Source organism: Acyrthosiphon pisum, chromosome A1 (assembly GCF_005508785.2).
Source record: "Acyrthosiphon pisum isolate AL4f chromosome A1, pea_aphid_22Mar2018_4r6ur, whole genome shotgun sequence".
Classification (NCBI taxonomy): domain Eukaryota; kingdom Metazoa; phylum Arthropoda; class Insecta; order Hemiptera; family Aphididae; genus Acyrthosiphon; species Acyrthosiphon pisum.
The window spans coordinates 972,609-988,587 of NC_042494.1; the positions used below are offsets into that span (position 1 = coordinate 972,609).

The 15,979-nt window shown below is 29.8% G+C and overlaps 2 protein-coding genes and 1 long non-coding RNA gene across 5 annotated transcripts in view; 1 reads left to right on the forward strand and 2 right to left on the reverse strand.

Moving 5' to 3' along the window:
* Positions 1-1,700: 1,700 nt before the first annotated feature.
* On the forward strand, positions 1,701-6,410 carry LOC107884112. Its single transcript, XM_029486470.1, has 5 exons — positions 1,701-2,197; positions 3,181-3,840; positions 5,227-5,295; positions 5,422-5,514; positions 5,965-6,410. The coding sequence occupies exons 2-5, from the start codon at positions 3,280-3,282 to the stop codon at positions 6,082-6,084; spliced, it is 843 nt and encodes a 280-aa protein (XP_029342330.1). The 5' UTR covers positions 1,701-2,197; positions 3,181-3,279; the 3' UTR covers positions 6,085-6,410.
* A 1,974-nt stretch (positions 6,411-8,384) lies between these two features.
* Positions 8,385-15,979, reverse strand: part of LOC100161412 (cationic amino acid transporter 2) — a 37,400-nt gene continuing 29,805 nt past the window's right edge. For all 3 annotated transcript variants that reach the window (XM_008186310.3, XM_029486472.1, XM_029486471.1), the window contains exons 3-12: positions 15,753-15,881; positions 13,825-13,980; positions 13,169-13,273; positions 12,635-12,790; positions 11,850-11,974; positions 11,122-11,219; positions 10,918-11,057; positions 10,098-10,373; positions 9,848-10,011; positions 8,385-9,399 (exon numbers count right to left, since the gene is read on the reverse strand). In XM_008186310.3, the coding sequence (XP_008184532.1) occupies positions 9,166-9,399; positions 9,848-10,011; positions 10,098-10,373; positions 10,918-11,057; positions 11,122-11,219; positions 11,850-11,974; positions 12,635-12,790; positions 13,169-13,273; positions 13,825-13,980; positions 15,753-15,881 (1,583 nt within the window). In that variant the 3' untranslated portion in view covers positions 8,385-9,165. The remainder of the gene's footprint in view (positions 9,400-9,847; positions 10,012-10,097; positions 10,374-10,917; positions 11,058-11,121; positions 11,220-11,849; positions 11,975-12,634; positions 12,791-13,168; positions 13,274-13,824; positions 13,981-15,752; positions 15,882-15,979) is intronic.
* On the reverse strand, positions 13,290-13,818 carry LOC115033622. The gene is made up of 2 exons (XR_003838900.1): positions 13,487-13,818; positions 13,290-13,418 (listed from the first exon to the last, which is right to left on the reverse strand). It is a non-coding gene; the product is annotated as an uncharacterized LOC115033622 (long non-coding RNA).

Below are 15,979 nucleotides of genomic sequence, written 5' to 3' on the forward strand. Positions count from 1 at the left end.
GACCCGGAAGAGTTTACATGGTCCCGTCAGGTAGTACCGAGGAAGACCTGGGAGAGATTAAATGTTCCCGTCAGGTAGTATTGGACTAAACCCGGGAGATTTTACATGTCATTAAAATCGGGAAAGCTTAAAATCGCCCAATAAACATAGAATTCTGGTAGGTCAGTTGCAGCGACTAAAAGTAAACTAAAAAGAGTTACTTTACTCCCCGATAAAAAATGAGCACATTAGTACAAATATTTACATTAATTACATATTATAAAAAAACACTAAAATTACTCTAAAACTGCAAAATAAAATTTATATACCTACAAAATTGTACTATAGTAGGTATATGATATACCCAAGGTATTAAATTTGTAGATACCTATTATTTTCTCCAAACAATAAAAAAGATAAAAAACTATGTAAATATTTGTCCTGAATCCTAATTATTATATACCTAGGTGAAATGTATATTGATCATACAAGGATTTACAGTTTTATAAATTATTATTTGTTTTACACTGCACAGTTGTGAACTCTAACTTAGAATAATTCGTTTGGCCGGAACTATACTGGTTTTGAATATAATGTAATAATACAGTGTAATATCCCGATAAAGTGTTTCGGACGGTCAATTGACCCAGAAATCAGAATTAAACTTAGTTAATTTAAAATTATTATGTTAAAATATTGTCTTTTATTAATAATTGACTGACGAAATCTATTTTAAAATTATTTTTCCTGGCCGGTGTCAAATATTATTGACGAATATTATGTTCGTTATTTTCCCGTTTCAATAATGTCTATAACGACAAGTATTTCTTACCACATACGACTTATCAGTGTTATCAATAATCAATAGTTTTGTCAGTTATTCATTCCAATTTGTATAACTTGATGGGTATTAGGTATTCGGTCTTAATATGTTTGAATAATATAAATAGGTAACACGGCGTGATAGATAGACTATTTTGCTACATCTCTGTGTTAGAGTAATGTTTCCCGTCGCGTAAACATTTACTTTTTATTATTTTAAACTATATGACTGGCTATTTATAAATAGAAAAAATAAAAATAACTTAAGTTAATAAGTTAATTGTAAGTTTCCATATAACTTTTTAACTTAACTGAGTATAAAAAAAAAATATAACTATTAACTATAAACTTTTTAAAATATTTTCTATCAACTTAACTTAATTCAATTAAAAATAATCATCACTTGCCCAGGATTGATTATTAGAAATGAGAAAAGTAATATTCCAAAAAATATAATATGTAATGTGCACGTTATATGGCATATAAAAGCATTAATTTAATTTTTTTTTAAAGATTACTTGAATACGTATTCTGAATATAAAATTTACCTAAATACTTTTTACAAGTCTGGATTAATTAGCGTTTTATAAATGTGTTCTGCGACTTTTTCAACATACCTAAATATGTTGTAATTTATTGTAAATTTCACTAGCTAATCTAAACATCTAATATCAAAGATAGCCGAAATAAGAGTAAAATTGTATTAAACTTCCTATAGTTAATACAAAAACTATAGAGACATTAATAAATTGACAAATAATAACGGTTATTTGATTGTAATTGTTTCTCCGAAACAATTTAATGAATTCTATGAATTTTATCGAACCATTGAAATAAAATATGCATATAGGTAATATTATAGTTGAATTGGTAATAAATTATTTACAGTGTTTCTTATATACCTATGTAATACGTGTAATGTGTCGATCTGGTAAAAAATAATAATGTTTGATCGAATGATAATTATTCTGTCATTTCCAGTCATTTTACTTTCGAGTAATCATTTTACCGCCCCGGAGGATATATAATATGGTTCATGTCCTAAGCAACCACAGTAGCTTCAACACAATAGTTCGCATAACAAACATTTTAACTACAGACGCCGTCGTACTGTGAACATGTCAACATCTTTTGTAGTGGCCTTAAGGCCATTCTTAGTGATGTCGAAAACTTTGGGACTCATAAGCATTACGCATACATTCGATTCCGGGTTATTGTACAAAAACTCGAGCGATTCAACGCATTTTGTCTGCCTAGAACTGATTCGAACGACCGTTTTGGTAGGTTTTACGTACGTCTTCCACGTAAACAACACGTTTTACCTCCGAGAGCTGGTGTTGTTCAAATTTTGGTTTACCATTTTCATGGCGAGGATTTACGAAGTTTGGATCATCAGGTTAGATAGAACATACAATCGTTGCAATATTATTTATTTTTATTATTATATAGTTTATATTTTATTATATTAAAGACGTTAGTAGCTATTAATGCTGCGCTACTTACACCTAAATCGTTGGATAAAGTATACAGTTTAGTTTTTTGTAACAATATTATGGACTATAGATATGATACATTAGTGAATTGCAAAATATTACATGCTTTAAAACTTAATATATTGCACTTGTACGATTTATCTTGGAATACGGTTCCATTATAATATGGTCTCCATATTATGTATTAAGTGATATAAATAAGATTAAATCCATACAATATCTTTTTTTAACTTTAAATTATTTTAAGTTATGTAAGTTAATTTAAGTTAATTATGAAAATAGTCATGATAATTTGCTTAGTTATCTAAAAATGCCCCTTAATTTATGTAGAAGAAAATGTATTGATATAGAATGAACTTAAATCTACTAAATAGTAAAACTGACTGTAGTATAAACGTTCCTCAAGTGTTCTCCTCCTGTGTGTTGTACATCTATAATACTCACCTATATTGTGTACAGTCTCAGAGAACTATAGTGGAAACTCTCCGTTTAATGGCATGCTGAAATTATGTAACAAAATTAACAATTTTGATCTGTTTCACGATTATTCAACAGTTTTATGGTCTATATGTTGTGATAATTTTAATTTATAATACTATATTATCATGTGTATTATACTTTTAACTAACTTATACTAATGATATTCTATTTGGTATTATTTAATTTACATAATTATTTTTACAATGTACCTACTATGATACATGTATTCTGGTATTATTCGATCTGTTCTGTTTGCCTTACGTTGGTATAATAATCGTTTATTTTAAGCACAAAGTTAATTTTTAAAGTCATATGTATAACGCGTATTATAGTAAATGAAAAAAACCACTTTGTTTGTAACTCACTGAAATGGAATATCGTACTATATTATAATACACTGTTTTAGGTTGATCAATGGCATAATCGAATTCGACAAAAGACTCGACGAACTCGCTCTGACGATATCTGGAAATCCCGTGGCACGTTCGACCACGACGACGACGAAATGTGGTTGGAATACATTTTTGGCCGCGTTGCTCGCGTCGTACATAGGTCTGCAAATATGTTCAATGTGGCTGTGGCCTCCAGCGAGGCTGGACTTTTTCGTCGTGGTGAAATATTTTTTCGAGATCCCTTGTGTCACGGAGTTTGTAGTTTTCGCCACGGCGTACTTCTATCTCCGCAACTTGGGGACGAGATTCGACATGCTGAATCATTTCTGCGAGCGGTTGCCCACCGGACTTTTTGCCGCCACCAGCACGTGGACCCAATCCGAAATCACCGAGGCGATGGACAGAGTATACGGTTGTTACATTCCAAGCTGTGCGACATGTTGCGCGTCTTCAGCTCCGGCTACGGAGGGGTGCTGTTGTGCTACTTTACGTTTAATTTCTTCGATCTCCTGCGGAATTTTTACTACTTGATACACGTGTCCAGATACGATTTCTCGTCCCATCCGAGTTCTTACTATAACACTCTAAACGTCATACTGACCGTTGCGTTCTGTTTACAAAGCGTTGTCTTTGTAGTGTGCCTGCTAATTGGAGTGTCATGGATAAACGAAAAGGTAACGTCACAATACCCGTGCCAAGTTATTGCGTCATTGATTATTGTCGACTTGTAATTTATTATTATAAACGATGTTATTTCTATACGATAACGACTGAACGGTTCAATCGTACAATTATTTATTGCCATTTTTTTAAGTAATACCCATACGAATATCAAAACAAAATATCCTATTAAAGACAATTTAAAATACTTAACCTAAATGCACTTACCCTAACTGTCAGATATGTCAGAATCTATAATATTTAGGTAAAAACTAGTATGTATATAATAGGTAATATTATAAGCCCAAATTCATTAATATTTTAAATGTATTTATTCGTTGATCCTGATACTCGGACATTGTTCAAATACATAAACTAATTTTTAAATTGAAAAACCTGAAAATATTTGCACAAATTTGTATTATATTAGTAGGTATGTAAAAGTCTAAGATGTTTAATGTCTTATGAATAAACTATATTTTATTTAACTAAGGGATACTCCAGGCGTGTTAGCTGAGATTATATATATATTTTATCACAATTTTAATTAATTGTTTTTTTTATTATTTAATTTAAAAAAGTGAACAAGTGGATACCGCTCTGATGTACAATAGTTGTCGAGCATGACATTGTAATGGATGTGTTATATTTGAAATCGATGATAAATCATTGTATACGAAAAAAAATTTTGTGTTGTGTCATATAATCAAATTGAATAGTTAATCAAAGTAATAATACTTGATAGCTTATAAAAATCTAAAATATCTCATGGCTATCAATATCGTGACTTTCGGTGAACTTTTTCTTTTTGATAGAGGTAGAAAAACTTTTTGTAAACGTTTTATTAAAATGTCTTATGTTAACTATGAAAAGAAAAACTTTTATGAATTTCTAACTGAAAAATAATTTACAAAATTTATAAAAATTACCATAGCTATAAATAGTTAAAATTATTTGAAAATTTTACCATGTATGGAACATACTAATATAAATATTTGATAAAGATTTCAAGAGTCTATGATTATTCGTTTTGGAAATAAAACAAAATATCAAAAATCGATTAATAGAAATATCAAATATCATAAAAATTATGTTCCATATAAGTAAACTTTTTTTGTTATAGGTAGAAAACTTATATAAATTCTTTTATTAAAATGTTTAGGCTTAGGTATAAAAAGAAAAAAGTTTATACATTTCTATCTGATAAATAATTTACAAAATGTCTTATGACTATCAATAGCTCAACAAGAGTCAACATTTTTGGAAAAAATTACCATGTATGGAGAATGGTCATTTTAACATATTGTAAACATTTCAAAGATCTGAAAAAACACACCTTATAAAATCAATACACACGTGTGAATAAATAAAAATTATATTATACCGTGTTTTGCTTTCAGAAAATTGAAATCATTTCTTTTCTAAGATTAATACATATTTCAAAACTACCAATCGATACGAAGTTACAAGTAATAATGCTATTTTTTATCGGATTATAACAATGAAAATAATATTATACTTACAATTTTTCTAAATTTATATATTATGAGAACTTTATTAATTCTTTGTTTTATATTTATATTAATTTGAATTAGGTTAAAATGTTTATGAATCAATTATCAATTTTTGAATGGGATCAATTTTCAGCTTTCGGATTTTTTCATATCAATTTGAGACTTATAATGTCAGTAAGTACATTCAGTTAATTTATTAGTTCATAACCGTTTTATAACGGGAAATAATTTGAATAAATACCAGTCTTCACATTAGTTTTAAGATGATCTAAATATTATTATTGTATTTTTAAAACGTTCTTGGAAATTATATTTTGAAAATTGCAACAAATGTAATATCTTTGTATTAACACAATCTTTGTCAAAATCTAATCGATAATATAATGTTGAATAATTTTAATTTCTATCCATCAATATACATTTTAGTCGAAAAAACACATATTATGTAAATGCAATTTTGTTATTATTTTATAACGGATCAATTCTGGAACAAATAATACATACATTTAGGTATATTATATAGATAAATAAATCGTAATGTGGAAAATTAAAGTTATAAATTGATGTATAGTAGATCCTGGGTAAGAATAGAAGACTATTGATATAATTATTTTGTTTTCACAGATTTTTATATTACTCACGACAACGTTGGCCACATCGGTACAAATGAAAGAACACCCATACGTGGTCAGATTTAACAAGGCGTACCAATCATATTTACGATACGAGTACAACATAAATTAGGTCTTAACTATAGCATATTTAGCTTACACAAAATTCTTCTTTTACACATATTAATTTGTTGAAATATTTTAAATCATATTACTATTGAAACATTATAGGGTACTCGTGTTTGACATTTTTTTTCGATATCGATACGTCGTATATCACATAGAATCATTGATAATTAATACTGTAATGATTTAATACCTACATAAGTGTATTTGTGTCACCTATTATATAACTTTTCTGCAAATTAATTGAATTTTTGATAAGTGTCAAATGGACATTCGCAAGGTAGTATTTGATTATTAAACAACGTTTGAAATAACAAGGTAAAAATTATAATTAATGTGTAATTGATGTCTATACATTGTAATTATAAAAAGGTGGACAAGTGGATATCGCTCTGCTGTACAGTAGGTTACAAGTGGGTCACTGTAATGGATGGTGTTAAATTTGAATTCAATGATATAATATCATTGTATAAGAAAAACGATTCTGAGCGAAAACGGTCAGTCAGCCTATGATATAATCAAGTATATTTGATGATATTATTGTGAATAAAATAATTTATATATAACCTATTTACATGGAACCTTGTTTTAAATTTTCAATCCTTAGCTATAAAAGTTGAACATTTTATAAATTTTTAACTACAAAATAATTATTAAATTTAAAATGTGATAAATTTTTTCAAAATTTCAACTTCAAATGCTTATAAATAATAATTGTGCCTATGTATTTTTAATATTTTTCAACTGCTATTGTAACAATATATCAGGAGCATTAAATTTTCACGTTTTTTTATCCAACAAATAAAATTTTATTGATATTTAAAGAAAAAAAACTAAAAAAATTGAAAACTGTCAATGTCCGTAAACAGCCCAAAAAGAGTCAAAATATTTTAAAAATGTTATGGCATATAGAAAATAAAAATATAAACATTCAGTGAAATTTTCAAGTTTCTACAGTCATTTGTTTTGTGATTACAATAAAATAAGAAAATCATTACATGAGAAATCGAGTGAATATCAAATGTTGTAAAAATATGAATTTCAAACGCTCATAAAAATTTAATTTGACTTTCTTGTACACATTTTTTTTTATATAAAGGTAAACGAACTTATGAGGAATCTTGTATTATATTTTAAAATCTTAGATTTAAAAAGAAAAATTTTTATGAGTTTCTAACTCAAATAAATTTGCAAATTTTCGTCATTTTTACGTGTTTTGTCAATATTTAACTTTAGATGCTTATAAAAAAAAATTGTGACTATGGATTTTTAATTTTTTTCATCTGCCTTTGATAAAATATACTAGGAGTCTTCTTTTAAATTTTCAAGCTTTTTTAACCAATAAATAACATTTTATTGCTATTTATAAAAAAAAAAACTAAAAAAAATGGAAACTGAAAATGTCCGTAAAGAGCACAAAATAAGTCAAAATATTTGAAAAATGTTATCGTGTATAGAAAATGCTAATATAAACATTCAGTCAAAACTTCATGTAGCTACGGTCATTTGTTTAAGAGTTGCACCAAAAACCAAAATCGATTTTCTCGAAAACAGATTTTGCTTAAAAAGTCCCGTTTTTCCTTAATTTTTCTTTTGTTATTCACGTCACTTTTGGAAACTTTTGATTTCCCAAAGTACCAACTAGATGATTCACTTTTCTATCAGAAAAGATACTGTTGAAGATAATCTAAGCATTTTTACTGTCCTAAAGGATCTGTCAAACAGAAAGTGTTATTTTCAAGTCGCGGGATTTTGTAATTTGTTAAAACGTGGCGTTATTCACGCGCGTGAAAGCACCACGCCGACGAGCCATTTACCGCTTTAACGTGCGTTATAACGCGTTCTGTTTGACAGAGCCTTAAAATGTGATGACTGACACAGAAATTTAAAAATTAAAAAAAAAACACATTCCATTGTAAAATCGATACATTCATCGCTCTGCTCAGAATCTAAAAGACAAAATATGCTATTTAGATCGTTATTAAACAACGAATGTCCAAATTTGATCGATATAGCATCTTTTAGTTGGGTGGATAAACCCACGTGTATCGACAATTTTAGCACCTTTTTTCCTGATTCTACGCAGTGTCAACTTCAATAGCTCTATGCACACTCATAAGGGCTTGTCCTATTGATCTGTCTCGTCCGGCCCTGTTTCTTAAAAAAGTTTAAGGCGTTTTACCCTCTTACTACACTTATCCTTTCGTTAAATACATTTCCACAACAATGTTTAAACGTGGAACAGCGTGAGCATTACTATCCTAGTTTTTACTGAAACCACGGTTACCGTTGGTACATTAATTTAGAAATTGCATTACAATGTATTTTAATTTTTACAAATCGTTCATACAATTTACACGAATATAATAATAATATATATATATACACATAAACAAATAAAAATACTATAATAATTATATTATATTGTGTTCGTAAAAGACGTGAACAAGGTACTAAAATAATATAACATAATACATTCATTAATTAATAGCAATAATAAAACAACATTGCTGATAATATGATTAAAAAATAATAATGATAAAAACGTAAAAGAAAATAAATTGTCTGGTATGGTACTTTTTTTTTTGTTTAATGACTTTTACGCACTAGGTTTACAATATTATAATAATATAACATCGAAAAACGAAGATTAATTATTGTAATAATATCAAATATATTATATACGAAAAAAATTACGTAAATAGTATTTCTATAAATAAATATCACAATATAAAAAAAAAAATAAGGACATTTAATATACGTAAGTATTTTAAGTACTGTCAACAATATTACATAGTAGTTTCGTAGAACGACCGAGTTTCGTATAGTAATATCATAATATTATATGGCCGTTCGTTCAATTAATTATTTTAATATAACTTAACATATTTTTCGTTTGTAAGAAGTAAATAACATAATACTGGTATGTGTAAATATTTTGCGAACGACAGTCGTCCCTTGCAATGCGTTTTTAAAAGTGACTTCGTTCGCGCGACAGTCGGTTTCGTTTTTGAAACGGAATGTTAATAATATTCTGATCGAAATCTCTTCGCCCCTATACTTATATCATGCACTTAACGTGCATGTCCTATAACTTGATGATGGAAATCGGGTGCACCGCCGCGGCGCTAGACGGTCTCTTTTTCGGCTCTTTCAACTGCTTCCGTCCCTCGACACTGTGCTTCATCCCGTAAAAGACGTATATGAACAGTCCGATCAGCAGCCAAATGCCGAAACGGATCCACGTGTGTATGTCGAGTTTCATCATCAGGTAAATGTTCAACAAGATGCTCATGCACGGTATGAACGGCACCAGCGGCACCTGTGCAGACGGGACATGTTCATTATTATATTAATTCATATTTTGCGTTTATGAACACTTATGTCTAGATATTATCTGTATTATGTGATTTTTTTAAATATTGTATAAAATATGGTTTTTTAATCTAACGTAGCATTGTCAAACATTTATATGAGCCTATAGTTGGCTGTTTACGTAGGTATATGCTACTCAAAAGTTGTGGTACACTATTACGCTGTCTGAACTTCAAATTTCCAATTGATAGGTTACCAACAAAATTCTTAGAAAAGTGTTCTGACCTCGTATTCGTTATTAAATTAAAACCATAGGTTGTTACTGGACACCGGTATAAGATAGAAACGAGTAAAAAAAATATATTTTTGTAAAAGCGTAATAGAACGAAAAAATTGATAAAAATATATGTTATTATAATTATTATACAAGTATAGAGATCAATAATGATACATACCTTGAACGAAAGTTCTTTGGTCGATTGTGGCTGTCTGGCCAGTAACAGCAATAGAAGCAACAGCCCTATGACCAAAATAGCGCTCGAGTACGTCGCGACGTCGCTGCTGTTTTGGGCGCCATCTTGTTTGACGGTGATGAAGCAGAACAACGCAGACGTGCAAACTGAAAAATTACAAACGAAACGTTCAACAATATTATGATATTATTATTATAATCGTCGGCTGGAAATTTCGTTTAAATATACGTACTGAACCACATAGTGATGATCATGGCCACGCTCTCAGTCTCTTCGTTGGCATATTTGATGTTGGACAGGTTAAAGTACTTTACCACCGTCTTGATGACCGTCTCGACGAATCCACTGGTCTCCAATTCGTCGTTACCCTTGATCACAAACTCCACGTCCGAGTCGTTCCTGTACCGCAACACCAGCACGCAAATGCACACGATCGAGTACGCCAACAATGTGCCGATCGACATCATATCGATCAGCTGCTCCAGGTTGAAAATCGCAGACATAATACCTGGCGTAAACCAATCGTATAGGGTGAATATCGCGCACGCCTATCATCGGAGGTGGGCATTAACTTGTTAAAAAGTTATTTTTTTTTAATTTAACTAATTATTTTTGTTTTTAACTTATTAACTTATTTAATTAAAATTGTTATTGTTGTAGCTTAACTTTTTATAGTTAATTATCAATGTCATGTAGTTGAGTACATTTTTTTTTCGTTTCATGTGGAAACAACTAGACAATACTGAATAATATAATTTTTTACACAGTGTTAAACCTCTTGATAAATGTTTTTGTAAACCGAAATACTAGGGCAGATTATGACTTATATAATATTGTAACTTGAAAAAAAATTAACTGTTTTTTAACTGAGTTAAGTTAAGTTTATTTTCTTTCTCAACTTTGAACTTATCTAGTTAATTTTTTTTTAACACTGAACTTAACTGAAGGCAATTTAATTGAATTAACTTAACTTGCCACAGTTAATTATTTTCATTAACTTTCCCACCTTTGCCTATCATAATATATTGCACAGTAGTAATTATAATGTTTACCCGCTAGCAGGCCTGACAGCAAGGTGGCCAATAGAGGTGTCTGATACTTTGGGTGAATGTCGGAGAACATTCTGAACAGGAGACCATCGCAAGACATGGCGTACAGAATTCTCGGCAACGGGAACAAGCTCCCGATGAGACTGTAAATTATGTGGTTTATCGTGAATAAAATTGAAATAAGTTTCTCGATAAACGCGTGCCTACCTGGTGAACAGTGCGAATATAGCAGCGGAAGAAACAATCCATTTAATAGTCGTCCAGCCGAGTTGATCGTAGACGTACGGAAACGGCGCGTTGGCGTCCTATAACGTACGAAATGACAAGTTACAAACGGTTTGAAGTTAAAATATGCGAACTTTGTTAGTCATTTTGTTACAAATCAAAACATCGATAAGAATAATTATTGGATGTTATCTTTAGACAACATTTTTCAAAATTATATTTCAATAAAGAAAATAAAAATAAATAATTAGAATTATTCTTCTGAGATAAAAAAAAGAATATATATGTAGTAGGGCGTGAAAAAATTAAGAAAATAGGTGTATTATAATACAAAAGTACCTACCTATACCTAATATATACCTACTTAATATATGTATAGTACATATAATGGCGGAAACAATAAATTATAACTAACAATGATTTAGTATGTACATTATAAATATATACCAATCTTTTATCTACCTAATTTACGACGTATAACTCAAAAATATCAAATTCAGATAATATTATCGACGTCGCAATAAGCCGTTATTATACAATAATATATAATATCGATAAAATATTTTTTGAACATGTATATTTTACTTATGAAATCTCATATTTGTATGACGTCCTAATACTGATTTTAAAGATTAAAAAAAATTGATTTTGGTTATACCACATACTATAATACGACGGGAGAATTTTGTTTTGGAAAATGGTAAATTTACCTGTTTATAATACGGCCACATCAGAGTTAATACCGCACTGATACAGCAGTATGCGAACGTTATGATGGACAACGACAGTATGATGGCCAACGGGATGTCACGTTTCGGTTTTTTCGCTTCTTCTCCTGTGCACGGAAAATATTTAGTTTATGTTATATGTTGGTATAATATTGGTTATGGAATAAATAGATCATTGATTATTTTTTTTCCATTCGTCAATGCCAGTGTTTGGAAGGAACGAGTTCCAAAAGGAACGAATTCCTTTTTAAAGAACGGCGCGATGAACGAATTCCTTTTTATAAAAAAAGAACGAGAAAATGATCTAGTTATTTTTTTAAGGAAAACAAAATTGTTCGTTCCTTACTAGTTCCAATAATTTACACAGATAAGTATGTAAATATTTAAATTAAGATATATTTTTTAATGTGTATAATGTATATTGCTAATTAGCCAAAAATTTAATTTTGAAGAAAATCTCAAAATATATAATAATATATTACATAAACATATAAAATATGTACCTACTTGAAGTTATATATTATAAATAAAAATTAAAGAAGTATGCATAAAATTAAAAAAATAAAAACATAAATGATTATTAAAGAATTTTTATTTTATTTGGAACTATAAAAGGAACTCGTTCATTTTCCAATGGAATGACAAAGGAACGAATTCTTTTTTTTTAAGGAACAAGGAACAGAACGAATTCCTTTTTTTAAAAAAGAACGAAGAACGGAACGAATTCCTTTTTATAAGGAACTTGACAAACACTGGTCGATGCTCACCCGTTGTAGCTACGACGTCGAAACCGATGAACCCGTAGAAACATTTGGCAGCCCCCGTAGTCACCCCGGCCCAACCGAAAGGCATGAAACCGCCTTCGCCGCCTCTCACGTTCTTCGGGATGTCTTGTTTCGGTATATTCCAATTGTACCAGTTAACTATAGCAAAACGATAATATTATTAACAACCCAGTGTCATTTTATTGACGGGTGAGTGGCTGACTACATCAGTGCTGCAGTTATCGATACTGATGGCGTGCAATATACATAGGTACTATGAGAATGAATAGGACACGCTTATACTGGCTTCGTAAGAGATGAGGTCTTTTTTGGGAAAGATAGAAAGTTCAATATCTACGAGAGAGATAGACTATAAGAGTGAATTAAAAAAATATTACAAAATTATAATATTATGAATAATTAAAGAACTCCTATAACCTTAAAAATTGTATCACTTTATTCTAAGTTGATAAGCCCGATATCGTATCCAGTCTTATAATATCTATGGTGCAATATTCGCGTTAAATTATACGTTACCTTTGAATAAACCGGTTATAACGACGGTAGCTACGGTCAGTAAATTAACGACTGTAAACACGTTGTTGATCATCGTTGATTCACGGACTCCCCATGATAGTAAAACTGCAATGTTTAATATTGGTTAAATATAGGAAATGATTTAACGTAGGCTCATAAATATATAATACAACGGTTGTTTCAGTGCTTCGTTTTTGGGTGTCACCGATGCTCCCGATCTTTTAAATTGTATCCCCTTTAATATTCCAGCCTACAATAACCGTTATACATCATTGTTTTATATTCTTGTATATAATACAAACTATTTAAAAAACTCACCCATTCCTAGGGCTATGGCTCTATGCAATAAACTTTCGACGAGAGTTGATTTTTTCTTCTCTTCGCAAAGGGAGATATTAAATTCTCACATGAATAATGTTTATACGTAATGCTGGGTTTGCCTATCAATTTTAATACTATTTTTCTTTTTTAGATTTTTGTAAACTTTATATATAATATATATTTTATTGCATGCAATTTTGTATTTCTTTTGTATTTGTACTTAGACTATCTGTACTATTTTACTATCAGTACTATCTGTATCTATTGGGCTTTGGTCCGTTTTATTCAACTGAATAAACAATTATTATTATTATTATAATTATTTTTCTACTCACTCGATAATAGTAACACGATGCTGAACGACAAAAAGTCTGGGTACTCAGACAAAAAGCTGACATTTATAGGGAAGAGATTTGTCATCGTTCTTTTCATGGGGTAATCCAACAGCGCGTCCATGTAGTTACTGAAACCTTTGGCGACGCTTGCAGTGCCTGTAACAAAACAAATTAATGGGTATACTGAATTATAACACATTTTTCTGAGGCTACTCTGAGATTTTCGAAACAAACCGTTTACATAACGTACATTGCGGTGTAATTGTATATTTTCCTAAGTTTAAAGACGCCCTAGTTTAATATAAATGTATATTATACTTTTTAAAGACATTATTAACGTAAATTCTATCTAGGTACTGTATGCATTTCTTATGATAATTTAAATTCCTATCCGAACATTTTTAGACTTAACATTTTTAGTGTTTGGTGTATTTCTTTTTTTGCTTATTTTTCAACGTTTTTGGTAGAAGATTGTATAAATTAAATCATGAAAGTGGATAGTAAAAATAACTGTATGAATACCTATATATTAAATTTTTAAGTTACAATAATATGTACAAGTATAACGTAAACAAAGTATGTTACTTTACATTATTTTATGTAATTTAAATTACTATACTTATATTATTTAAAATCACAGAGTTAAGTATGGTATTTTTCAAATTTTAAACCAGCAATGTTTCGAAGTAAAAAACGTATTAGCGTATGGCCACGTAAATGCACACAAGTTTTAAATTATTGTCATTTTAGAGTTTAAAAACACATTTGTCTATAATTATAAATACTGAATAATTCTGGAAGCGTACTGAAGAGGTGTACATCTGCATTCTGCATATGATGTCGCAGTCTTACAAACGTTCAATATATAGAATTCGCGTTCAGTTGATCCAATTTTGTTGATTTTGTGGTTAATAATATAGGAATGAATTGATCTATCATAAAACTAGAAATATATCTATTATATCTTAATGATATTTACGATATTTTAATTCTTATTTGAGTTATGAGTATAATATAAAATATAGCAAATCAAAAATGCTTGTAACCCGCGTAGAAATTAAAATTTCGTAAAAAACTCATGAGAGATAACTGATAATGTTCTTCCCTTAAAGTGCAGTTATACTTCTATAATAGGAGAATTTACACTAATATTAAAGCTATCAAAACAAAATTAGTTTTAGGTAATTTGCTATGTTGTACGTTTTTATAACTGGATAACTCATGCGGATTTGATTGATTTAGAGGATTTGATACCAACCTTTTAAGGAGTTCAATATAGGCAAATTTATGTGCGTGTCTGGTTGTCGTGTAAATTTATGCGTAGTAAGTGATCGTTAGGCGAGTAGGTAATGAGTATACAAAATAGCGAAGCAGTTCCGCACGTGACCCACGTGTCAATAGCGCCCACCACCCACTACACGAATATTAATTATTTTATTTTAATTTTGGTCAAATGTTTCAATATTTTCCAATTATATAAACTATAACCTATTAATCCGATAAAATTTCAGAAAACATGTTTGAACGCCTCGTGAAATTTACTTTGATAACGACAATCTTAAATTTTTAAATAAGAAAATTATTACAATTCTTAATAATATTCAAAATTTAAATATCTAATTTTGAAGGGTAAAGTGTTCAAAAATTACTTTTCAAAAAAGTGGAAAAGTCGTTTTCAACTATATTATAAACTCTATGACGAGTTCAAATAAATTATCCGATGATTATAACAGAATATATGGTGACTATACACAGTAAAGTTGGCATAATATATAGGTCTATTCAGGGAGAAAACACGGATGGCATCGAATACCCTTAATATAATTTTTTTTAAATATGCCTAGGAATTGAAAAGACATTGCTATTGGTCCCCACGACTGACTAGGTATTCACCCTGTAGAAGCTCGATGGGACTAAGCTTGACTCACCGATGACGTATTCGAGTATCAGATTCCATCCGATCACAAACGCGACGAATTCGCCCACGCCGACGTAACTGTAAACGTAAGCCGACCCGGCTTTTGGCACTCGCGCTGCGAATTCAGCGTAACACAGACCTGCGGATATAATGAGATAATTATATAATAATATATTATTAAGCTGTTGAGTCGTAAATAGTGATAATGATATCGTATATAATGATATTGTTGGCATT